At 37.2% G+C, this 26635-nt stretch overlaps 2 protein-coding genes across 4 annotated transcripts; both read left to right on the forward strand.

The window, feature by feature from the left end:
• The first annotated feature begins 1365 nt into the window (after positions 1-1365).
• Positions 1366-8406, forward strand: rnf167 (ring finger protein 167). Of its 3 annotated transcripts, none has more exons than XM_019364001.2 (10): positions 1366-1500; positions 3496-3626; positions 3745-3822; positions 3913-4050; positions 4123-4210; positions 4333-4423; positions 4906-5011; positions 5516-5609; positions 5794-5874; positions 6057-8406. In XM_019364001.2, exons 2-10 carry the CDS (start codon positions 3522-3524, stop codon positions 6467-6469), a joined length of 1194 nt encoding a protein of 397 aa, XP_019219546.1. In that variant the 5' UTR covers positions 1366-1500; positions 3496-3521; the 3' UTR covers positions 6470-8406. The 3 variants fall into 3 exon arrangements, with proteins under 3 accessions (XP_019219546.1, XP_019219548.1, XP_019219547.1); XM_019364003.2 differs by having other exon boundaries at positions 1433-1495; XM_019364002.2 differs by lacking the exon at positions 1366-1500 and adding an exon at positions 1822-1845.
• Positions 8407-19079: 10673 nt separating this feature from the next.
• LOC109203823 (E3 ubiquitin-protein ligase RNF13-like) lies at positions 19080-25141 on the forward strand. Its single transcript, XM_019363565.2, has 8 exons — positions 19080-19214; positions 22348-22478; positions 22597-22674; positions 22766-22903; positions 22976-23063; positions 23187-23277; positions 23760-23783; positions 23816-25141. Exons 2-8 carry the CDS (start codon positions 22374-22376, stop codon positions 24186-24188), a joined length of 897 nt encoding a protein of 298 aa, XP_019219110.1. The 5' UTR covers positions 19080-19214; positions 22348-22373; the 3' UTR covers positions 24189-25141.
• The last annotated feature ends 1494 nt before the right edge of the window (positions 25142-26635 follow it).

Raw genomic sequence — 26635 nt, forward strand, 5'->3', positions numbered from 1 at the left:
GCACTGAAGTACTATCCACATGCAGCAGTCTTCCTTAAGCAGGATAAATTAAAACCTTATTTCCTCGTACTAGATTATGACAACAAAATTCAATTATTAATTACATGCCATTAGCAGAGCAGAGAGAGAGACCTCAGCTGCTAGCAAGTTTTAACCGATTAACTGATTATTTGATTGCCTTATTTCACCCCCCCCACCCCACCCCACCCCCCGCCCACACACACACACACACACACACACACACACGCTGAATCTTATATTATATGATATATAATATAAATGTGTAACTGTATATAGTCTACACACACAATACACACATACACACATAAAAGATTATATACTTCACCAACAAAGACAAAAAACTACATTTTGTACATTGAATAATCACTGTGTGATTATCAGCCCTCTACATTCCTCCCTCAAAAATAATCTATTTATATTTGTTTGTAAACTGAGTAATGTTTGGCCATTACTTTCACTGTTAAACTGTTCCACATTAAACTGTTCCATGATTTTATGCCACATGTGGATATAGAAAAAGTTTTTTTAGTTGTCCAAATTCTGTGTCTCTTAGACTTTGTTGCACCCCTTAAGTTGTAGCCATTCATCTCTATCACAGAACAATTTCTGAATGGTTTCTGGCAACAATTTATTCCTTACATTAATGCTGTTTTGAATGCTGCAAGATTAAAGAATTTTACTGTAAAAAAATGGATCAATGTGTTTATAAAACTTTACATTGCCAACAATTCTCATGGATCTTTGTTTTGTTTTGTTTTTGTTGTTGTTGTTTTTTCAATACATACAGTGATTGTAATGACCTTTGATGAGTATTTTCTCCACACAGTAACTTAACGAGGTAAAACCAAAGAATTGTAAAGGATGTAAAGTGTTTTTTGATGTCTCACGTGCTTTACTTTAGGCAAGACTTAAATGCTTTAACACAGTTTCTTTTAAATATAATTACTGTGAGATCCGTGTATACTATTAATATCTTAACCAGCTAATTAGTAATCCATTATTTATTTAATAATTTATTCCAATACCTTTACACTTTGCACATCGCACATATGAATATGCTATACATTTTGCTATTGTCTGTAATGCCTGTTTTTCTATGCTATTTACGCTGAGGGCAAAGATAAAAACGTAGCCGTTACTATATTTGGCCAATAAAGCCAATTCTGACTTCGAGCTATGTTTTTTTCATTTATTATCACACTCGGGAATCTAATTTCATGCACTCTTTCTATGTTGAAACCTTATATTTGTATCTGAAATTGATTTTTGTTTTCATTTTACTGTAACCAAAGGTTTTAAGCACTCAATAGAGCTTGCAAAACTCCCGTCTACTGTTTCACTCTCCAGTCCGATAGGTGGCGGTATAGCAACTGAACGCTGGTCTGCCAACCACCAACAGAACGTAAAGAAGAAGTAAGACGACGAGCAAAGCGGAACACCGAAGAAGAAGCAATAACAAACAAACCTAGCGGCTGTAAGGTAACACAACTTGGGGGAAGCGTATATTGTCTTTATTCGACGTAGAATCGGTTTTTATTTTGTTAGTTCTGTATAAAACGTTGTGAATGGGCTACACAATAGATATATGGTTATCTGTTACGAAGACAACGTAGCTGTTATCTAACGTCAGCTAATACTAGCCAGACGGCAACTAACGTTTAGTTAATCCTCACGTTTTGTCGTGCAACTATTAACTCTTTAGAAGTATTTGGGGAGAATAAAATTAAAATAAGTGTTATATATATTTTTTTAAAACACGGTTACATGTGAGAATCCCAGGTGAGATTACAAACCTTCCACTGCACTTATTAGCGGGATACTGAGGTATGTCCCCCCCCCCACACTATACACACATGAGCTAACGTTACTTGTACTTTGGTCAGAGTTAAAGAGAAACTGACCTTAACTGCATGCTAATCGCATTTCAGCTAGTCAGTCTACTTTGACCTAACTACATAGTTAAGTCATATGAGGTTTATTGTTGCGACAGAGTCTATGCAAAGATACCAGGTTAACTTCCTGTAAGCAGCAACAGCGACAAAAAGTTGCTACATTCCTGTTTTGTTAGACAGACAGGAGAAAGTATATGGGTTAAATAGCTAACTAGTGACACAAACCATATGTGGCCTTTGGGGAATGTTACTATCTTGCTAAAAATAATCTCACTTGTCTTACCTCATCCTAGTGAGCCTGCTGTCGTTTAAAATCTCTTTTTCTTGAAGGTATGCGTATACATGTACGTGCATTCCGATTCAGCATTGTTGAGCACACTTTGAGTCAACTGGCTTGTTTTCATTTGTGCCAGTATAAGGGCCTTGAATGTATTCATGATTTTCCATGTAAAAGGACGTTTATTTGTGGGGGATATGTGGAGAATATGTAGATGTAGTCCACTTCAGATCCGCGGTTCTTCTGATTTACATGGGAGTGGTAAATTACAAATGTTGAATACTATTTTTTAATCAAAGGCACCGTAGTCAGATCTTGTAGTAAAGCTTCCAAATTACTTATCTGGGTTAAAGTGATAAAAAGTGGTGTGTCAACAAAGCAAACCTCTGGAAACTGCAAACAGTCAGTGAACTTAAGTGTTTTATGTAAACATGCTCTTTTGCTTGTGAAAATGACAATTAGCTTGGGTTAAAAGAAGTCAAATGAGGACAACAACATTGCAATAACCTTCAGAAGTACTTGTCTTGCTACTCCATAACAATGTAGTTTGTGTAAATGCATGATGGTGGGTTACTTCATTCTTTGTTTGTGAATCGGGTTACAGATTTACTTAGATTGAACCATTTGAATCGTTTATTTGCATAATAAGGTTCACATAAACTTCTGTGGTGATCTTTGCAGAGCCTGCGGCATAACCTACATGAATGGCTGCCAGCTTTTATGCTTGTGTGTGGTGCATCATGTGTTAATTATCTCGTGATTGCATTTTATGTGCGGTGCCATCCAGTAGAAACAAATAAAATGCTGGCACTTTTGTCCCCTCCTCTTTCTCCATTCTTTGTTCTGGTCAGTTTTTTTCTTTTTGGTTTTTTTCCAGGGCAAAAATATTTGCTCCTCTAGTTTTTCCACTTTGTTCATTCCATCACGCCCATTCCAACAGTGTCAGCAATCTCCCTCCTGGAATTTGCTGACATTTGAGAGTCCTTATATTATTGCTGTGGCTGTTTGTCCTCGTATTAAGATCATGATTGTTATTCTCTGACTGATAAATAAAAAAAAAAACTGTGTTGAAAAAGTTGCCAGAAATGCACAGGAGGAATCATCAGTACTGAGCAGGGCAATCACAATAGCTGCAGGCTGTGCACACCCAACGTGTAGTTATATTTGTAGGGAGGTGCATTTCAGGTGACGGGGCAGGTCACTTTATTGGGTTTGAGAAGGGATTGTGGTTACAAGGTAGCTATGGTGTAGATTTCCTCATGAAGGATAAAGCTCTAGTTTAACATGACTTGTTCTTTTTTATAGATTAGTTCAACTGTAAGTAACCAAGGATGGTGCAGCTTGGCTATCGGTGCATGGGAACTCGACTGAGTGTGCTTATACTGGTTTTCTGCAGCATACAGCTCCCCTTGCCCACAGATGCCTATATATATGCTGTAAGTAGAATTGGAGCTTTAAATCATATAATTTGGTAACCTTTGTTTGTAAAGATGAGCTTCATACTCTCATGAAACTTTTGCCTGTTCTCATAGTGTTTGTATATTGTATTTACAGCATTATAGCAATATCACCAATCTATTTGAGGACCGCCCTGCTTTGTTTGGATCTGGACTTCCAAAGGATGGAATAATGGTGAGAACTGAGTGTTGAAGGAGGAGTACAGATGGTAAAATGCAGGTCGATTTCTTTTATAATGATGCTTTTTTTTTCGTTGTATCTTAGGGAGTTTTGGTTGCCTCTCATCCAGCTAATGCTTGCACAACAATAGACCCTCCCCCACCATTGCCCCCATCTTTTAATGCCACAACTACCAAATTTGTTGTTCTCATCAAACGTTATGACTGCAACTTTGATATAAAGGTAAGCAGAGTTTAACACTGAGTATTTGTTGTCTGAGAAGCACACTGCTCTAATGTAAGGAACTTGTTTCAGGTTTTAAATGCACAGCAAGCTGGATACGATGCCGCAATCATTCACAACGTTTATTCAGAAATTCTGCTCAATATGAACTACAGCAATGGTAATTATTTGTGCTATTATAAATATGGGAAAACAAATATTACAGATATAAATATTTGCTATTGTACTGTCACACTGTGTGTGTCTGATTCTTGTTGTTTTGTATTTTTTTTTTTTTTCCAGAAACTATTGCAGAGCAGATTAATATTCCCTCTGTATTCACCAGCTACTATGCCTCGCACATTCTTAGGAATGACATAATTCCGGAACAGGGGTAAGGAAGAACAATACCAGTAATATTAAACATAAGCTGTAAATTAAACCAACTTTTAATGGTCAGCATTAGATTTGTACCAACCTGGGACCCTTTTGGCTTAGCTGCTGATTTAGCTTCTCGGGCAAAGGACAGTTTTCAGACTTTCCAGTGTAGTGAGCTTATATCATTGTCTGTTATCATGTCATGTGACTAATGCTGGTAAATAGGAAAGAGAATTCTGTTAATCAAATTGCATCAGTGATTGTCAAATGCTTTTGAGATCGAATTTCTGCAAAGTTTTTGCTCTTCTGCTCTGCAACCTCAACCACTGTTGGTCCACAGACCTTAGATTGCAAAGGGAAACCAGGAGGTTTCCAGTACAGAAACTTTGCCTACAGAATTTACATATGGAAATGTATAACCGGTAGGCAGATCTGTTTATATGTATCAAGTTTGCAGAAACAAACACATTTCTACTTTTTTCTTTTCTTGGCTTGCAGGGCGTATGTGATTCTCAGGCCAGAGTTTCCTTTTCCGCTTTCCTACTACCTTATTCTCTTCGCCGGAGTAGTGTGCATGATCATTCTTGTGATGTCTGTTATTTTCGTAAGTATATGCATGACTTGATGTTTTCTGGGTTGTTTATACAGTAACACATGATTAAAGTGAACCAGAGGTAGTAGAGGCTTTTTGTGTTATAAAAGAGTGACCTAACTGTAACTCAACATATCTCTGTCTTTATTCTACTCCAGCTTCTTAGTATCTAATGATAGTTGTTAAACTTGAACGCAAAGAACAAACCCAGTGATGTCTATTAGGCAGCTTTTATTAAACTTACAGAAATTAATCTGGTTATTTTCCACTTCCATAATGTCACCTTCACTTTACCGGTCTCGCCTCTCTGCTCAGCTTAGCTTAATGTGTGGCAAAGGGAGGGGCAGATGAAGAAGAGCACACATGAATAGAGCCTGCCACAAACACATCAGAGGAGAGAAACGACCCTAATTGTTATTTCTCAGGGAGGCAGGCCATGAGGGTTAAGGGAAGTGTTGAGACATCACTCTAAATCTTTTTTCCATCGATAAAACTGAGCTTTTTTCCATTCTTCAGATTATACGATGTGTACAATACAGAAAAAGGCTGAGGAAAAATCGTTTGTCCAAGGAACAGCTGAAACGCATTCCAATACACAAGTTCAGTAAAGGTAACCATTTTTGCTGTTATTATAATAAATTATTTTTTTAAATATTAAGAAGTGACATTAAATTTGAAGGCTGTGTTTTATTTTTTTAATCATTTGGGAAGACTTTTACTTAGGAGTGCGTTGGGAGTTACATGCCTGTTTATGTCTAATGATGTGAGCTGGTAACATTCAGTCTCTCTTTCAGGGGATGACTATGATGTGTGTGCAATATGTCTGGATGAGTATGAAGAAGGGGACAAGTTGCGTGTTTTGCCTTGTTCACATGGTAAATATCTGATATTCTGTTTGATGAGGCACTGAACTTTTTCTTAAGTGCTCAATCATCTAATCCCATCCTATTTTGTAAAATATGAAGTATTTATCTTTTAAAAACTCTTTTTTAGTATTTAAGTCATCATCCTCTGGTAGGTTTTTCATAAGTTTCCTCAAACAGTTCTTGCTTTTCAGCCTATCACTGCAAATGTGTAGACCCATGGCTCACACAGACCAAGAAGACGTGTCCAGTGTGCAAACAGCGCGTTACCCGCAACAACCCTGAGCAGTCCGAGTCTGAGTCTGAGACAGAAACTGGAGGACGTGGAGAGGAAGAAGGAGCAGAGGGTGACGCAGACTCGGAGCGCACTCCTCTGCTTCGACCCTCCAACCCGGGGTCACCCATAGGAAGCCCTGGGGCCTATTCAGCCACCACCACTACAACTACCGCCCAGTGCCTCACCTCCCCTGCACACTGCAACTCACCCATCCTAGGTTATGAAGGCTACTACTCACCGGTGGAGGACACAGACTCAGAAAGTGATGACACAGGAGAGGGCAGGCACCACTCTGATGATGACACAGCTCAGCTCATTGGTAGGGACTGAGAGGAGATCTGATGGCCAGAAATTAGCTACAATGAGATTATTTAGTTTGACCACAAGGAAAAAAAAAGTTTCTATCCTCATACATATTGTTATTGCAAAAAGAATTAAATTGTTTGCAGATTTGTGGCTAGCTTGACATTTAGTACACTGCTGATTGTTAAAAATCTGTCACCCAATAACCAGCGGAGTTCTTCCAAGTTTCATAACAAATGCAGGACCTGCGGTTGGTCAGTTTTTACCAAGTGCAATGTTGAACATAAACCACTGAAATTCACACATTTACTGTAGTCCATTAGCTTTCAAGCATGATGTCCACTGTAACTGGGTCACTAGTGCAGTACAAAATGTCTGGATCAATTAACGATCCCTTTTAGGCAAGAGTGAAACGTCCGTAGATGAAGTTTTCGTGGCCAAAGTTGTGCAAAAATGGGATCTTCACTGTTCCTTGTGCAAGGTTCTGTTGAGGATTAGTACCGTGTGAAAGATTTATGTTGTCTTAAAATGAATATTTCCTATCTTTATTTTTTTTCTAACAAGGATGTCCAAGTGAAGGGGTAACGTTTGTCTTCTTTTTATATTTTAATACCTCTAGTTCAGTTTTCACACATTTTAACTTTGCATCCAAGTTTTCTGAAATATGAGAAGTTAATAGTGAATTAAGTCACAGTAAAATATAGGAGATATGTAACGTTACTGCTGCTTTTACATTGTTAATACTCTGCGGTGGTGGACAGTTTAAGGAAACTATTTTTTAGCTTTATCCAGTTTGTTGATCAAACTCAGGTTTACACTAAAATAAATTGTCGGTGGTGATAAGAATAAGGTAAGGTAATGGGGTTGTGGTCTTGTAAAGTGTTTTAGCGTTTTCCCTCGAATCTGTTTAAATATAGGGTTGCATGTATGTAATTAAGTTTTTTCTTCTTTTATTGTTTTTGTTTTTTATACAACAAAATAGAAAAATTTGCAGAACAATAATGTGAGAAACTGGGACACAGGTGGTGGTTTTAGGAAAAGCAGAGCATTGCTTTATACTGGCGTTCATGTACATGTCTGTGTTAAATGTTTGGAAATTGAACAAAATTGATTGATTGACGGACTCTCCACCCACACTACTCTTATCGAGCTGTCTTTAAGACTGCTGGTTGGAAAGCTTGCATCTTATTCATCAGTGTGAACATCCATCTGTGCGTTTTCTTTAATTTAAAAAAAAAAAATGCTTTCCAAATGTTTGGCTCTTGTAACGATAACGTAAGCTCGTGTACTCATGCTTGATTTGCACCTGAAAGCCGAACAGCTGTGGTTTGATTCTCCACTTTCTGAGATGACCTTGGTGAGGTCAGCGACCTTGATGTTTTTCATAGAGACGTACAGCTGGAAACCTTTTAAAGCTGTTTCTGAATGAATAGGGCTGTCATATCAATACACTCCTTCTTTACTGACTAAAAGATTCGACACTTCTAAGATCTCTTTGGGACTTGTTTGCAATAGTCTGTATTGTAAAATATAGAAACTCTTTTCCTTTTTACAAAATGCTTAAACTATCTTTTGTACTGTACTCTTTTTTTTTTTTTTTTTTTTTTTTTGCTCTTTATGTCTCAGTTTTAGAGACTGTTCACCGAAACACACAAACATTATAATGCCCAATCGTTTTTTCGTTCTTTGTTTTTGTTTTTTAGACTATGCCTAGGTTATCAGACGTAAATAATAAATGTATAGTGTCAAGTGTAATTTCAGTGTGTAAAGCAGGATTGGGAATCTTTCAGATGACGAAACACTATCCGTGAAAAGCTGCAATAAAGATCTTGTTTGTGGAAGGGTTAATGATATTAAAGTAGGACTGTGTTACTGTTCGTTTAAATGAGAACATTTAGGTAGATCTTCCTTACAAATGGTTATTGAAGTGATCATTTTATTAATAAAGCCACTTGAAAAATTTTGACTTTGTTATTAGAATACCTGCTATCTTTTTTTTTTTTTTAATATTTGCAATATAGCGAGGTCAGTAATGTATTATAATAATATTTAAACCATACTTTTATCAGCTGAGCTGTTCTCTTCTGACATTTTCTGACATAGTTACTCTTTTGGTTCTCAGTCTCCTTCTAACATTCCTCCAGAAGGGGACAAAATATACCCCCACCTCACTTTTTTTAAAGTTAATCATTAAAAATAATTTTTTATTAATGATCCATATGAATTTAAGTGAAAACAAAGGCCAACGCAACAGACAGCATTATTAAATATATTTTCTCCTATATAAGAAAAATTAATCAGCTTCCTTTCCTCCATGTTTTCCCAAAGTTATTGGTTTTTGTCCTCCTGCAGAGACTCTGTGCTCTGTGTAAAACAGCATGGTCCGCTGATGCAACTTTAGTCAAGAGAGCAGCAGAGCTGACATTTCTTGGTGCAAATTACATCTGAATTACATCTTGCATCTGCTGATTTCTTACAGTTAAGGAGTAAAACCTTAACTGACGTTACTTCCATGGGTTTTTTGCATAATGACACTGAAAACCACCTCGATGCATTTCAGATTAAACAGTTAAGATGTGATTCAAGTGCAGACTTTTTGCAGGTTTTGTAAAACTACTTCATTAACACCCACAGTCCCCTGTTTTCAGAGGCTCAAACGTAATTGGACAAGGCAACATAATTTTAAGCATAAGCATGCTGCATTGGCTTTAGGTCGGGTGACTGATGTGGCCTTTGAAGAATATCCCATTTTAGCAAACTGTTGTTTTTGTGGTTTGCTTTGGCTCGTTATCCATTTGCACTGTGTAGCATCATCTGATCAGTTTTGTGGCATTTCGCTAAATCTGAGCAGAGGGAACAGCCCTGAACACTTCACAGTCCATCCTGCTCCTTCTATCATCATCAGCACACACAATTTATATAGTCCCTCTGGCACCTCATGCCATAACAATGCCTCCACCATGTTTGACAGATGTTGTGATTAGCCATGGCTCATGAGCTCTTTCTTTCTTCCTTTCTCATAATTCTGTCTTTCTATCATGCCGGTACAAGTTCATCCTCGTTTAATCTAACAAAAGGATTTTTTACTATTATTTTATTAATATTATATCATTAGAATATCATCTCCTTTAGCTGTTTTTTTGTTTTGTTTCTTGATTACATATTGTGATGTCTTTATTCAAAACTATGGAAATAATGTTAAAAAATGATAAAATACCATTTCAACACTTTGAAGCAATTTAAAATATTATGTACATTTTGTTTGTCATGAAATAACAAGGAACAGGCCTCACCTGGCAATGAAACAGGTGTGTCATTATCCAACAAATGATGGCTCTAAGTCTATGCTCCAACTGGGAAAGATGATTCTGGTTCGACTAAACACTGCCTCAAATAAAATTGCCTGAAATGCCTGACGAGTTTCAGTTTTATGAGGCTGATTATCTACAGCTGGGTTGGGTTTATTGAATTTAAGATCTGAAAAAGTCTTCCAAATAGTTTTAACAACAGATCAGAGATGCTGTAGAACAGATGTAGAAAAAAACTTACAGAAAATGATGACATTTAAGAAGTAGTTTATTAGATCTCACACTATTGCGTTTTACTTTCACTAGACAGCGAACCTCCAAATATATCCTTTCTTTGTGCTTTTCTTTGTCCGTCCTTTGAACCTTAACTGGTGCCTCATGTAGTCCAGGATAACACGTGGCCACACTCGAGTAGCCTGCGTTTTATAGTCCATGAGAAACGCGGCTTCCACTTGTGGGAAGTTCGGGGTATCTTCTCCAGGACCAGCGTTGGCTTCCAGAGGAGTGGAGATGATGTGCAGGCGATAAGGACTCCCCAGAAAAGCCTGTGAACATGTGAATAGTAAAAACTGTTATTTTCTCTTTTATTTATACAATATTATTATGATTATTGTTAGGATAATAAAAGAGCAATGCCTGACAATACACTGATAATAATATTATCAATTAAAGAATTAATTAAAGCTGCTTATGGAAGGAGTGCAGGGCATCTAGGATATAACCAGAACCAGATCTAATAACTTACTTTCATTTGACGTTGAAAAAAAAGCTGTTTGCATTTTTTCATAATTTCAAAAAACATTTGAACCTTAAACCACTTTGTTTGTTTCATATCAACATAATTTGTAAGATAATAGCAGATTACATTATTTTAGAAGGAAGTTAAAACTCGCCCAAGGAATTAATTCTGCTGAAATGAAAATTACAGTAAATGCATATCACACTAGGGTGTAAGTTCCTGTGGTACAATCAATAAGTTACCTCTGGTTTTTATTTCTGTGATGAAAGTCAGCAAATAAAGTCACAACAAAATGTACTTTACCTCATTGTCGTCCTGGGAGATCTCTCGGGAATCCAGAAGCATAAATAAAGTTAAGACTAACAGGAAAGACGATCTCAGCAAAGAGCAGCTTGATGGCATCCTTTCCAGAGAAAGTTCAGAGTTTTTAAGGGTTTTCGAGATTCTTTGTACCAAATCCAAGCTTAAGGTTTTTGTAGGTCTTCTGGTTAGAGGAGAACTCTAAATGTGACGATGCGCCGTTTGAAATGAATGAATTCTCGCCTAATGTGGAAACAAACTTAAAGAAACAGACTTGCTTTTAGTCCCGAACATTATCCATCTGGTGGCTAACCTATGCATGGCTATCATGTATCCGGGGTATAAAAAGATTTATTCAGCTCAAATGTGAATTGGCTTTTCTTTAACACAGTAGGCGACATCATTAAAGGGACATGAAATACTGAAATTAACAAGGATTAAATGGCCTGAATTCATCGTATGCATAAAGCCTTAATGAATCAAGTCTTAATGAGTAACCATAAAACTGAAAGGCAGGGTACGGCTTATGTCTGGAACGAGCACATTAATAATGTAGATGATATATGACACAACAATTAATTTTAAATTATAGAAACACTTCAAGGAACATGGTATTGATGAGTGTTGTTCAATAGAACATAAGCTAACCCCACAGCATTTTACAGTGACACAGTATGTTTTGTATACATTTTTCAAAGGAATCATCTTGGATAAGAGTTATAGAACCCTAAAGACACCGAATCCAGCAAAATATATTGGATTAAATTTATTTCTTCTAATAGTATCAAATCGTTTCCTTCATACACAGTCTCTTGTTTCCAGAGCTCAAAGGCAAGTGGACAATTATCTAAAAGCAGTTTTATGGGCAAGTTGGCGTTCCCTTATTACATCGTGGCAAACTTGGCAGATTAAATATAAACACTTGTTTCCAAGTGTTTGGCATTTGGTAACTTTTCAAGAGGTTGATGCAGGTGAAGAAGGCTGAATGAACCTATCAGAGAGATAGCAAAAGCTTGTTTTGCAAAGTCAACATTCTGGTGAATTCTGATGAAGTTCTGGTCAGCTCAGCAACACCAAAGAGACCTGAAAGGCCATAGAAGACCACTAAAGTGGGAGGCAGTGCCTTCAGGTTTCATGGTTTCAAAGACAATTTCTCTACTTTCAAGATAAGGCTTAAAACTTTCCTTTTTGATAAAGCATGCAATTAGGGCTGGATCAGGTGACCATGAATCCTCCTTTTAGTATGCTGCAATAGGTCTAGGCTGCTGGGGGCTTCCTGTAATGCACTGAGTGTTTCTTCCTCACTCACTCTGGCTCTCTTCCACTGTATGTCTTTTGTCCTGTCTTTCTCCCCTATATTTCTCACGCTATCCATTAAATTGAATTGAACTGAAGTGAATACAGAGGGAAAACTATAAAAAATGTTGAATAAGTAATGATGTGTTATAATTGTGTGTTATACGTAGAGAATGAGAATGAAAATCCTGATCTGAAAAAGGTCAGGGGATAAATATGTCTGTGAAGGTTCTCAGTCATCCAGGTCATCGTGGTCAAAGGAATTTGCAAAGAAAAGCGTCTGGACTTCTTTGAGTTGCTTGAAGACGTTTTTTGGACAGAGAGGACAGATGGTTTGAAAGAGGAGTGAAAGAGGCCATCTATGTCCACTGTGAGCGACCATCTTTGAACAGAGGTGGTGGTTTACGACACCAACTGTCTGCCATCTATAATCCAGTTTTGAGTTCCTCCCCAGACGCCTTAACGCCCACTCACATCCTGGGCCATCTGACCTCAAGAATTCACATGACAAGGTGGGGCCAGGTTTCACAATGAGCTCACCCGAAACCCTGGCTGATTAGGTCCCACACCCGCTTTCACACCTTGGCTCATGTGATTAGAGGATCACCAGGGGGTCCTTTGTCCCTCCTTGGGGGGATACTCCCACTGGTTTTAAATCTGGAACTCTCGGCCATTTGACCTTAGAACTGAAGAAGCTTCTCGGATGAGAGGTGAAACGTCTTCAAGCAACTCAAACAAGTCCAGACGCTTTTCTTTGCAAATTCCTTTGGTCAGGGGATAAATTTACATGTATAAGACCTACAGTCCATTTATTAACCATATTCTCCAGTGCATTTGCAGTATTAGTTTTTCACTTTTATCTCCATTTCTTGATTATTCCTCTTGCATATGTGTTGTAGGTTTGGGTCTATGAAAACCATGGCTGGTGTGGGCTGAAATAATCTTTCCCTTTAAATTATGTGTAAACATACTATCAAAGCAGAAGATTTTCTAAACGGCAAACACTACAAACAGTGTGAAAGATGGAAAACTAAGCATTCTGGGGTGCAAACCTCCACTAAGGCAGCTCACTCTCTGGGCATAAACATTAAACTAGGAAAGGTAATAGATAATAGGTATAATAATAGGTAAATAACTGGAAATTAATAACTTGAACTTATTAAATAGCATTTGACATTACTTTTTCTAAATATATAACACATTTTAGGGTCAACTTGAAAGAAAGACAGATATGGAACGTAATAGTGAGCTCAAATATAAAATGTGACACATTTGGATGCAAACTATAATGTGATGTTTAAAATCCTCATATACCAGTAACATTTCCCAAATGTTACCAGTACAAACAAAGGCAGCATAAAAGACATTTTATGAATGTTTGACTTTATTTGACCTTAAAGAAAATGTGAGAGATCCAAAGTAATGTGATATTTAGAATCCCCATATATCATTCCCTTTATGCCTATATGTGGTCAGTAGAAAGAATAGCAGTAAGAAACATAGTTTTAAATAGCTCTATATAGCATTATTATCACGTTGACCTTCAGATCAATCTATTGACCTTGAAGATAAGGTCAGAGGTCAAATGTGACATGATATTTTAAATCGTTCTATATGTTGACAACACACACCGCACTTTTAAGAATTATAGTTTCTAAGTTTTAAGGATTTTTGTCAATTTTTGACCAAAAAATCATTAATTTGACCTTGAAGACCTTGGAGGATGTAAGCCAAATTTGAATGGGTTGGTAACGTGACCCCAGTATGCACCCCTAAAAAGTTTGATCAAAAGTCGTCTTGATGCATTCTCAATCATCCAGGAAAATAAATCTCCAAAAGTTGAATCTGTTCATCTGGACGTAGCGTTTTGTGGGAGAAACGTTTCGTCACTCATCCAAGTGACTTCTTCAGTCTCAGCTGACTGCAGGTTTCCCCAAATCTTATAAACAGTACATTTGCATAATGACTGAAACCAGCCCACTGAAGGAACAATGGGCTGTGAGGTCAGTTCCTTAATCATAATTATGCAAATTCCCATGACCATTGATCAACAATCACTGACCAACTTTCCATCGCTCTTTCCATCTTTTTAAACTTTCCATCTCAGTTAAAAGTATAAAAATTACATTATGATTTAACAGTTTAACGGAAAAATGCACACCTACATTTACCATTTACATTATTAACCCCCCTAACACATTTTTAACCATAAGTGAAAGCAATCACACTGCCAGAAGAAGACTTTCTGTTACATCTTGAATTATGAAATGTGAAGTCAAGCAAATATGAAAAGATTTATAAATGAGCTTTCATCTGACTAAAGGTCACAGATGGATAAATATCCATTTGGCCAGATGAGAGATAAAAGAGAAACATTCTCATTATAGTTTTTTAATCTCTAACAATTATTGCCAAAGCAATGCACATCAGATCCTAACCCACAGTCAGTGTCTTTGCTAACACTGTTGTCATGACTTTGTTTTTAATAAACAGTTTCATTATGCAACCTCTCACTGTCTGAGTGCCGAGTCCATATAGCACTGGGTTGGCAATGGGTGGAATGATGACAAAGTATAAAGACAGGAAGATCCGTGCTTCGACAGCCACATGACTCATGTTAAATCTGGTCTGGATTATTTCAAAAAGGGAAGCAATAGTGTAGTTCAACAAAGACAACAAGTGTGGGACACACGTTCTAAAAGCATTGGCTTGAGATTCTTTTGGTAATGTCCTACATACTCTTAAAATGTGTGTGTAAGAGAAAACTATCATCACCAGTTGGGGGACTATAAAAAGAGGAATAATTGCAAGTCCTACGGTGCTTATGTACTGTGCATTTGTGCATGAATTTTTGACCAGTTCCATGTTCACACAGTACAATTTTGGCATGACTTTTCCACAGAAGCGAAGCTGTAAGGTAAGAGAGTAAAAAGATGTAAAGACAATAAATGGGTATAGACCTGTAAATGCAATGAGCTTGCATGTTTTTGAATAAGACATGATGCTGTAGTAATGGAGTGGGGAACATATTGCAATATATCTGTCATATCCCATAAGAGCTAAAATGCAGAACTCCCCACTTGCATATGTGTGCAGGAAATAGACCTGAGCCATGCACCACTTCACGGTCACGTCGTGCGTTTTTGATACGAGCACAGCCATGATTGCAGAATGATTGCAAAAAACCCCCCGTCTGCTTCCCAAACCCCTTTCAATTGTCCTTTCCTCCTATGCACATAATATAAATACCATAAAGGTCTTGCAAATAGATATAGATATTAAATGACTAATCTATACATTAACAACAGCTCTAGTGGAGACTCCACATTTCATTTAAAAGCTTTTAGTGCTTGACATTTATTTCCATTCTGCTGTATTTTACATTTATGCCACATTTTCTTGCTTGCTGAAGTCTTAATTCTTACTTGCGTTGTTCAATCATTCACCATGAAACATTTGTCGCCCTGATTAAATGAAGCAGTTTGACAGTTAAAAGTATTGTTTATTTCCCAAATTTGACTTATAAGCAGTAGTCAACCTAACGCGCATGTGTTTGTGTGTATGTGTGTGTATCATTGCTATAGCCTGATATTATACACTCACTTATGCTCATGCATGTAGACAAGGACAAGACTGCTAAAGTTCAAACCAAGCATCAGAATGGGGAAAAAAGGTGATTTATGTAACTTTGAATGTGACGTGGTTGATGGTAGACAAGCTGTTCTGAGGATTTCAGAAGCTGCTGAGCTACTTTTGCCACACAACCATCTCCAGGGTTGACAGAAAAAAGAAGGGCTGGGTGAAAATGTCTTGTTGACGTCAAAGGTCAGAGAAGAATGGGAAGACTGCCTTGAGCTGATAGGAAGCCAACAGTAATTCAAATAAACACTCTTTACAAACAAGCTATGCAGAAAAGCATCTCTGAATGCACCACATGTCTGGGCTACAGCAGCAGAAGACCACACCAGGTGTCACTCCTGTCAGCTAAGAGCAGGAAACTGAAGCTTTTCTGTTAATCAAATTCAGTAAGAGTGTGTTTGTGTGTTTGCTGATAGGGTCTGTAAGTTTTCTAGGCTCCTAGATAGCTTTAATGCTATAAGAGACTGGACAGAGAGAGAGAGAAAGATCTCCAACAAGTCAACACTTAGTAGATGGAGTTTTGGACTGGTGCCTCCGTGACCATGCAGCACTATGATCCTCGTTCTTTTTTTTGATCAGTGCATGTCCTCTGGTGCACACATTAAGCAGCTTCACCACTTTCTATCAAAGAATCACAAAAGGAAAGTAAGTGTAGTTTCAAAAGAATATGAGAAATCTTCGTGCATGCCTTGAGGTCTTCTTATAATATCGCAGTTCACATTTCTCTTCGCTTACCAAGTCAGCCCTTGGGTAGAATTGGGAGAATGCTGCTGCTAGACTACTTACTAGTTCAAACACATATCACCCCACTACTATTTTTCCACCAGGCACAGAAACACATTCATAAAACAGTTCCTTCAGTCTTCTCATAAAGTGTGCAAAAAGCTTTCAGTGCATTACGATACCTTAATGTATGAACCTTCATGTGTTTGTTCACTTTCTGCGAGCTTCATTTTATATTATCAATTTAAAAAAAAATCCTCCCCATGCTTCACCACGACATATTCATCGTGGTGAAGCATGGGCGGGGGCTGTCTTTCACAGCAGTCGTAGGGCGAGAGGTGAGGTACACCATGGACACCAGTCCATCACAGAGAGAAAGACAACCATCCGCACTCACAAACATTTTACATCTCCCTTTCACTGTTTGTTTTTAAGTTAGTGTAGTCTCACTTAGTTTCCACAGCGAATTTTCTTCTTTCATTTGAGTTTTTTTATGTGAAAATCTTTAGTTTCAGTATTAGTTTTATTTATTTTTATTATTAATGTATGGAGCTGTACATTTGAGAGCCATTCAGGAAAATCAGTCCAGATATTACAATAAAAACTCAGCCTTTTGAAAGCAGCTGACTCACAGTCTTCTGGACAGTCTCAATAAACACGTCCATCAAAGCCTCATCAGGAAAGCTGTAGTATTTTTTAAACCAAACTAACAAATAAAACTAAAACTAAACATAATTTCCTCTTTATTTTTTATTTTATTTTATTTAGCTTTATTTAAGTCTTGGGGCCATCATGATGCAAAATTTCATCTCCCCAGTGTCATTTGTTTCCTTAGTGTCAAAAAGCAAGATATTAGCATGCACGGATTCTATGTTTTTAAGCAAAAAAAAAAAAAAAAAAATCAGTGCTAACAGCATCATTATCTTAGAAAGCAACAGGGTAAAAATAGGGAAAGAAATTTAACATTAAACACTGTACACGTTTAATACAGCTGCTGATTTTTATCCAAAAGGTCATCCAAAAGTAGATTCTTTGTCATTCTTTTATAGCGCAGACAGCCTGGACAGCTGTGCTCTGATACTCTGATGACCAGCTTAACACCACTGGTGAAAAGCTGCATCTTTACACAAAAGAGAGTGAGTCCATTTTCCTAGTATATATGCAAGCTTTCTTTATTTACTTTGCTTGGAGTTATTATTTATACTACAGCTGATTTCCATTGAAGATAAGGTCCTGGCACCAGACTGACAACAGCAAAAACACTGCATGTGATACTACAGAGATCCTACCACTTGAAGGCAGCACTGAAGTACTATCCACATGCAGCAGTCTTCCTTAAGCAGGATAAATTAAAACCTTATTTCCTCGTACTAGATTATGACAACAAAATTCAATTATTAATTACATGTCATTAGCAGAGCAGAGAGAGAGACCTCAGCTGCTAGCAAGTTTTAACCGATTAACTGATTATTTTATTGCCTTATTTCACCCCCCCACCCCCCCACACACACACGCTGAATCTTATATTATATGATATATAATATAAATGTGTAACTGTATATAGTCTACACACACAATACACACATACACACATAAAAGATTATATACTTCACCAACAAAGACAAAAAACTACATTTTGTACATTGAATAATCACTGTGTGATTATCAGCCCTCTACATTCCTCCCTCAAAAATAATCTATTTATATTTGTTTGTAAACTGAGTAATGTTTGGCCATTACTTTCACTGTTAAACTGTTCCACATTAAACTGTTCCATGATTTTATGCCACATGTGGATATAGAAAAAGTTCATTTAGTTGTCCAAATTCTGTGTCTCTTAGACTTTGTTGCACCCCTTAAGTTGTAGCCATTCATCTCTATCACAGAACAATTTCTGAATGGTTTCTGGCAACAATTTATTCCTTACATTCATGCTGTTTTGAATGCTGCAAGATTAAAGAATTTTACTGTAAAAAAATGGATCAATGTGTTTATAAAACTTTACATTGCCAACAATTCTCATGGATCTTTGTTTTGTTTTGTTTTTGTTGTTGTTGTTTTTTCAATACATACAGTGATTGTAATGACCTTTGATGAGTATTTTCTCCACACAGTAACTTAACGAGGTAAAACCAAAGAATTGTAAAGGATGTAAAGTGTTTTTTGATGTCTCACGTGCTTTACTTTAGGCAAGACTTAAATGCTTTAACACAGTTTCTTTTAAATATAATTACTGTGAGATCCGTGTATACTATTAATATCTTAACCAGCTAATTAGTAATCCATTATTTATTTAATAATTTATTCCAATACCTTTACACTTTGCACATCGCACATATGAATATGCTATACATTTTGCTATTGTCTGTAATGCCTGTTTTTCTATGCTATTTACGCTGAGGGCAAAGATAAAAACGTAGCCGTTACTATATTTGGCCAATAAAGCCAATTCTGACTTCGAGCTATGTTTTTTTCATTTATTATCACACTCGGGAATCTAATTTCATGCACTCTTTCTTTGTTGAAACCTTATATTTGTATCTGAAATTGATTTTTGTTTTCATTTTACTGTAACCAAAGGTTTTAAGCACTCAATAGAGCTTGCAAAACTCCCGTCTACTGTTTCACTCTCCAGTCCGATAGGTGGCGGTATAGCAACTGAACGCTGGTCTGCCAACCACCAACAGAACGTAAAGAAGAAGTAAGACGACGAGCAAAGCGGAACACCGAAGAAGAAGCAATAACAAACAAACCTAGCGGCTGTAAGGTAACACAACTTGGGGGAAGCGTATATTGTCTTTATTCGACGTAGAATCGGTTTTTATTTTGTTAGTTCTGTATAAAACGTTGTGAATGGGCTACACAATAGATATATGGTTATCTGTTACGAAGACAACGTAGCTGTTATCTAACGTCAGCTAATACTAGCCAGACGGCAACTAACGTTTAGTTAATCCTCACGTTTTGTCGTGCAACTATTAACTCTTTAGAAGTATTTGGGGAGAATAAAATTAAAATAAGTGTTATATATATTTTTTTAAAACACGGTTACATGTGAGAATCCCAGGTGAGATTACAAACCTTCCACTGCACTTATTAGCGGGATACTGAGGTATGTCCCCCCCCCACACTATACACACATGAGCTAACGTTACTTGTACTTTGGTCAGAGTTAAAGAGAAACTGACCTTAACTGCATGCTAATCGCATTTCAGCTAGTCAGTCTACTTTGACCTAACTACATAGTTAAGTCATATGAGGTTTATTGTTGCGACAGAGTCTATGCAAAGATACCAGGTTAACTTCCTGTAAACAGCAACAGCGACAAAAAGTTGCTACATTCCTGTTTTGTTAGACAGACAGGAGAAAGTATATGGGTTAAATAGCTAACTAGTGACACAAACCATATGTGGCCTTTGGGGAATGTTACTATCTTGCTAAAAATAATCTCACTTGTCTTACCTCATCCTAGTGAGCCTGCTGTCGTTTAAAATCTCTTTTTCTTGAAGGTATGCGTATACATGTACGTGCATTCCGATTCAGCATTGTTGAGCACACTTTGAGTCAACTGGCTTGTTTTCATTTGTGCCAGTATAAGGGCCTTGAATGTATTCATGATTTTCCATGTAAAAGGACGTTTATTTGTGGGGGATATGTGGAGAATATGTAGATGTAGTCCACTTCAGATCCGCGGTTCTTCTGATTTACATGGGAGTGGTAAATTACAAATGTTGAATACTATTTTTTAATCAAAGGCACCGTAGTCAGATCTTGTAGTAAAGCTTTCAAATTACTTATCTGGGTTAAAGTGATAAAAAGTGGTGTGTCAACAAAGCAAACCTCTGGAAACTGCAAACAGTCAGTGAACTTAAGTGTTTTATGTAAACATGCTCTTTTGCTTGTGAAAATGACAATTAGCTTGGGTTAAAAGAAGTCAAATGAGGACAACAACATTGCAATAACCTCCAGAAGTACTTGTCTTGCTACTCCATAACAATGTAGTTTGTGTAAATGCATGATGGTGGGTTACTTCATTCTTTGTTTGTGAATCGGGTTACAGATTTACTTAGATTGAACCATTTGAATCGTTTATTTGCATAATAAGGTTCACATAAACTTCTGTGGTGATCTTTGCATGGATACTCTGTGGCTGCACTGTGGCATCATGTGTTAATTATCTCGTGATTGCATTTATGTGCGGTGCCATCCAGTAGAAACAAATAAAATGCTGGCACTTTTGTCCCCTCCTCTTTCTCCATTCTTTGTTCTGGTCAGTTTTTTTCTTTTTGGTTTTTTCCAGGGCAAAAATATTTGCTCCTCTAGTTTTTCCACTTTGTTCATTCCATCACGCCCATTCCAACAGTGTCAGCAATCTCCCTCCTGGAATTTGCTGACATTTGAGAGTCCTTATATTATTGCTGTGGCTGTTTGTCCTCGTATTAAGATCATGATTGTTATTCTCTGACTGATAAATAAATAAAAAAAAACAAATAAAAAAAACTGTGTTGAAAAAGTTGCCAGAAATGCACAGGAGGAATCATCAGTACTGAGCAGGGCAATCACAATAGCTGCAGGCTGTGCACACCCAACGTGTAGTTATATTTGTAGGGAGGTGCATTTCAGGTGACGGGGCAGGTCACTTTATTGGGTTTGAGAAGGGATTGTGGTTACAAGTAGTGCTGGGCGAGGGCGATATGACGATATATATCGTGTGGACGATAGAAAAGTTTCTATCGTGCCATTTGTCTTCTATCGTTTCTATCGTTTCTAACCCGAATTTTACAAATTATTACATAAAATATATCATTAACCTTTTAAAACCGGTCGGAGCAGGCAAACTCCGTTTTCCCTAACTATTTTTAAATCCCTCTAGAACTGTAACCACGTAAGGTAGCGCAATAATGGGTTTTTTTGCATATGAAACGGTAGGAGTTGTACTTACATCTTATTCCATTAGCTTGCCCTAGGTCACGGTTTCCTTCCACATATAGCTTTGCAAAAATTGCATAAAAAGCACTTCCAGCAACAAAAACATAATATTCCAGACTTGCAGCAACAAAAACATAATATTCCAGAAACAGGCTTTGCCGATCCGATCAGCTGTTCATAACACTTCCTACGTTGGAATATAAGTCAGCGCGAACTATCGCATGTCCGCCATTACATGTCCGAAACCGGAAGTGATGTCATTTTCGCGGAAAATGTAGTTTTTTAAGCTTCAAAGCCTATGTTGGTGTTTTTAAAAGTCATGTTTGACTTTATGTTCTTCTGTATCGTTTCTGGGATGCTTAGAAGTCAAATTACACTGCTGTAAATCGTTTATTTTGATGCACATGCTGTGTTTTTGCAAATTTGCATTTATTTATTTTCATTTTTCCTGTAGTATATAAAAATTTGTGTATCTCAAAAATAAAACTATGAAGACACTCAAAATAAATCAATTTTAAGATAAGCTCTGGTGGACTTGGTTCTATGGTAGGTCTTAAAGGGTTAAATAGCCTGTGCAAATATATTAATGTTGTCTTCTCACTTTACATACTCTTAACTTTATGCAAGAGAAAATAAAGTATAAAAAAATGACATTTTTCACAAAGAAACTCTGTCTTGTTGTTTTGCAACATGGTGCTGCTTTACATGCACCCGGATTTGCGACATCCTTTACAGTAACTCAAAACAAAGACTGCACCCTCTCCACTCGCTGTTTAAAGACTGCATACTTTCCAGATGACCACAGGTCAGGTGGTATATCGTGATATATATCGTTATCGTGATATAAAATAATTCATATCGTGATAAATATTTTTTCCATATCGCCCAGCACTAGTTACAAGGTAGCTATGGTGTAGATTTCCTCATGAAGGATAAAGCTCTAGTTTAACATGACTTGTTCTTTTTTATAGATTAGTTCAACTGTAAGTAACCAAGGATGGTGCAGCTTGGCTATCGGTGCATGGGAACTCGACTGAGTGTGCTTATACTGGTTTTCTGCAGCATACAGCTCCCCTTGCCCACAGATGCCTATATATATGCTGTAAGTAGAATTGGAGCTTTAAATCATATAATTTGGTAACCTTTGTTTGTAAAGATGAGCTTCATACTCTCATGAAACTTTTGCCTGTTCTCATAGTGTTTGTATATTGTATTTACAGCATTATAGCAATATCACCAATCTATTTGAGGACCGCCCTGCTTTGTTTGGATCTGGACTTCCAAAGGATGGAATAATGGTGAGAACTGAGTGTTGAAGGAGGAGTACAGATGGTAAAATGCAGGTCGATTTCTTTTATAATGATGCTTTGTTTTTTCGTTGTATCTTAGGGAGTTTTGGTTGCCTCTCATCCAGCTAATGCTTGCACAACAATAGACCCTCCCCCACCATTGCCCCCATCTTTTAATGCCACAACTACCAAATTTGTTGTTCTCATCAAACGTTATGACTGCAACTTTGATATAAAGGTAAGCAGAGTTTAACACTGAGTATTTGTTGTCTGAGAAGCACACTGCTCTAATGTAAGGAACTTGTTTCAGGTTTTAAATGCACAGCAAGCTGGATACGATGCCGCAATCGTTCACAACGTTTATTCAGAAATTCTGCTCAATATGAACTACAGCAATGGTAATTATTTGTGCTATTATAAATATGGGAAAACAAATATTACAGATATAAATATTTGCTATTGTACTGTCACACTGTGTGTGTCTGATTCTTGTTGTTTTGTATTTTTTTTTTTTTTTCCAGAAACTATTGCAGAGCAGATTAATATTCCCTCTGTATTCACCAGCTACTATGCCTCGCACATTCTTAGGAATTACATAATTCCGGAACAGGGGTAAGGAAGAACAATACCAGTAATATTAAACATAAGCTGTAAATTAAACCAACTTTTAATGGTCAGCATTAGATTTGTACCAACCTGGGACCCTTTTGGCTTAGCTGCTGATTTAGCTTCTCAGGCAAAGGGCAGTTTTCAGACTTTCCAGTGTAGTGAGCTTATATCATTGTCTGTTATCATGTCATGTGACTAATGCTGGTAAATAGGAAAGAGAATTCTGTTAATCAAATTGCATCAGTGATTGTCAAATGCTTTTGAGATCGAATTTCTGCAAAGATTTTGCTCTTCTGCTCTGCAACCTCAACCACTGTTGGTCCACAGACCTTAGATTGCAAAGGGAAACCAGGAGGTTTCCAGTACAGAAACTTTGCCTACAGAATTTACATATGGAAATGTATAACCGGTAGGCAGATCTGTTTATATGTATCAAGTTTGCAGAAACAAACATATTTCTACTTTTTTCTTTTCTTGGCTTGCAGGGCGTATGTGATTCTCAGGCCAGAGTTTGAGTTGGCCAGAGTTGGCTCACACTGACCAAGAAGACGTGTCCAGTGTGCAAACAGCGCGTTACCCGCAACAACCCTGAGCAGTCCGAGTCTGAGTCTGAGACAGAAACTGGAGGACGTGGAGAGGAAGAAGGAGCAGAGGGTGACGCAGACTCGGAGCGCACTCCTCTGCTTCGACCCTCCAACCCGGGGTCACCCATAGGAAGCCCTGGGGCCTATTCAGCCACCACCACTACAACTACCGCCCAGTGCCTCACCTCCCCTGCACACTGCAACTCACCCATCCTAGGTTATGAAGGCTACTACTCACCGGTGGAGGACACAGACTCAGAAAGTGATGACACAGGAGAGGGCAGGCACCACTCTGATGATGACACAGCTCAGCTCATTGGTAGGGACTGAGAGGAGATCTGATGGCCAGAAATTAGCTACAATGAGATTATTTAGTTTGACCACAAGGAAAAAAAAAAGTTTCTATCCTCATACATATTGTTATTGCAAAAAGAATTAAATTGTTTGCAGATTTGTGGCTAGCTTGACATTTAGTACACTGCTGATTGTTAAAAATCTGTCACCCAATAACCAGCGGAGTTCTTCCAAGTTTCATAACAAATGCAGGACCTGCGGTTGGTCAGTTTTTACCAAGTGCAATGTTGAACATAAACCACTGAAATTCACACATTTACTGTAGTCCATTAGCTTTCAAGCATGATGTCCACTGTAACTGGGTCACTAGTGCAGTACAAAATGTCTGGATCAATTAACGATCCCTTTTAGGCAAGAGTGAAACGTCCGTAGATGAAGTTTTCGTGGCCAAAGTTGTGCAAAAATGGGATCTTCACTGTTCCTTGTGCAAGGTTCTGTTGAGGATTAGTACCGTGTGAAAGATTTATGTTGTCTTAAAATGAATATTTCCTATCTTTATTTTTTTTCTAACAAGGATGTCCAAGTGAAGGGGTAACGTTTGTCTTCTTTTTATATTTTAATACCTCTAGTTCAGTTTTCACACATTTTAACTTTGCATCCAAGTTTTCTGAAATATGAGAAGTTAATAGTGAATTAAGTCACAGTAAAATATAGGAGATATGTAACGTTACTGCTGCTTTTACATTGTTAATACTCTGCGGTGGTGGACAGTTTAAGGAAACTATTTTTTAGCTTTATCCAGTTTGTTGATCAAACTCAGGTTTACACTAAAATAAATTGTCGGTGGTGATAAGAATAAGGTAAGGTAATGGGGTTGTGGTCTTGTAAAGTGTTTTAGCGTTTTCCCTCGAATCTGTTTAAATATAGGGTTGCATGTATGTAATTAAGTTTTTTCTTCTTTTATTGTTTTTGTTTTTGTTTTTTATATATATTTTCCTTTTTACAAAATGCTTAAACTATCTTTTGTACTGTACTCTTTTTTTTTTTTTTTTTTTTTTTTGCTCTTTATGTCTCAGTTTTAGAGACTGTTCACCGAAACACACAAACATTATAATGCCCAATCGTTTTTTCGTTCTTTGTTTTTGTTTTTTAGACTGTGCCTAGGTTATCAGACGTAAATAATAAATGTATAGTGTCAAGTGTAATTTCAGTGTGTAAAGCAGGATTGGGAATCTTTCAGATGACGAAACACTATCCGTGAAAAGCTGCAATAAAGATCTTGTTTGTGGAAGGGTTAATGATATTAAAGTAGGACTGTGTTACTGTTCGTTTAAATGAGAACATTTAGGTAGATCTTCCTTACAAATGGTTATTGAAGTGATCATTTTATTAATAAAGCCACTTGAAAAATTTTGACTTTGTTATTAGAATACCTGCTATCTTTTTTTTTTTTTTTAATATTTGCAATATAGCGAGGTCAGTAATGTATTATAATAATATTTAAACCATACTTTTATCAGCTGAGCTGTTCTCTTCTGACATTTTCTGACATAGTTACTCTTTTGGTTCTCAGTCTCCTTCTAACATTCCTCCAGAAGGGGACAAAATATACCCCCACCTCACTTTTTTTAAAGTTAATCATTAAAAATAATTTTTTATTAATGATCCATATGAATTTAAGTGAAAACAAAGGCCAACGCAACAGACAGCATTATTAAATATATTTTCTCCTATATAAGAAAAATTAATCAGCTTCCTTTCCTCCATGTTTTCCCAAAGTTATTGGTTTTTGTCCTCCTGCAGAGACTCTGTACTCTGTGTAAAACAGCATGGTCCGCTGATGCAACTTTAGTCAAGAGAGCAGCAGAGCTGACATTTCTTGGTGCAAATTACATCTGAATTACATCTTGCATCTGCTGATTTCTTACAGTTAAGGAGTAAAACCTTAACTGACGTTACTTCCATGGGTTTTTTGCATAATGACACTGAAAACCACCTCGATGCATTTCAGATTAAACAGTTAAGATGTGATTCAAGTGCAGACTTTTTGCAGGTTTTGTAAAACTACTTCATTAACACCCACAGTCCCCTGTTTTCAGAGGCTCAAACGTAATTGGACAAAGCAACATAATTTTAAGCATAAGCATGCTGCATTGGCTTTAGGTCGGGTGACTGATGTGGCCTTTGAAGAATATCCCATTTTAGCAAACTGTTGTTTTTGTGGTTTGCTTTGGCTCGTTATCCATTTGCACTTTGTGGCATTTCGCTAAATCTGAGCAGAGGGAACAGCCCTGAACACTTCACAGTCCATCCTGCTCCTTCTATCAGCAGTCTCATCATCAGCACACACAATTTATATAGTCCCTCTGGCACCTCATGCCATAACAATGCCTCCACCATGTTTGACAGATGTTGTGATTAGCCATGGCTCATGAGCTCTTTCTTTCTTCCTTTCTCATAATTCTGTCTTTCTATCATGCCGG

The sequence above is a fragment of the Oreochromis niloticus genome, linkage group LG10 (genome assembly GCF_001858045.2).
Source record: "Oreochromis niloticus isolate F11D_XX linkage group LG10, O_niloticus_UMD_NMBU, whole genome shotgun sequence".
NCBI lineage: Eukaryota > Metazoa > Chordata > Actinopteri > Cichliformes > Cichlidae > Oreochromis > Oreochromis niloticus.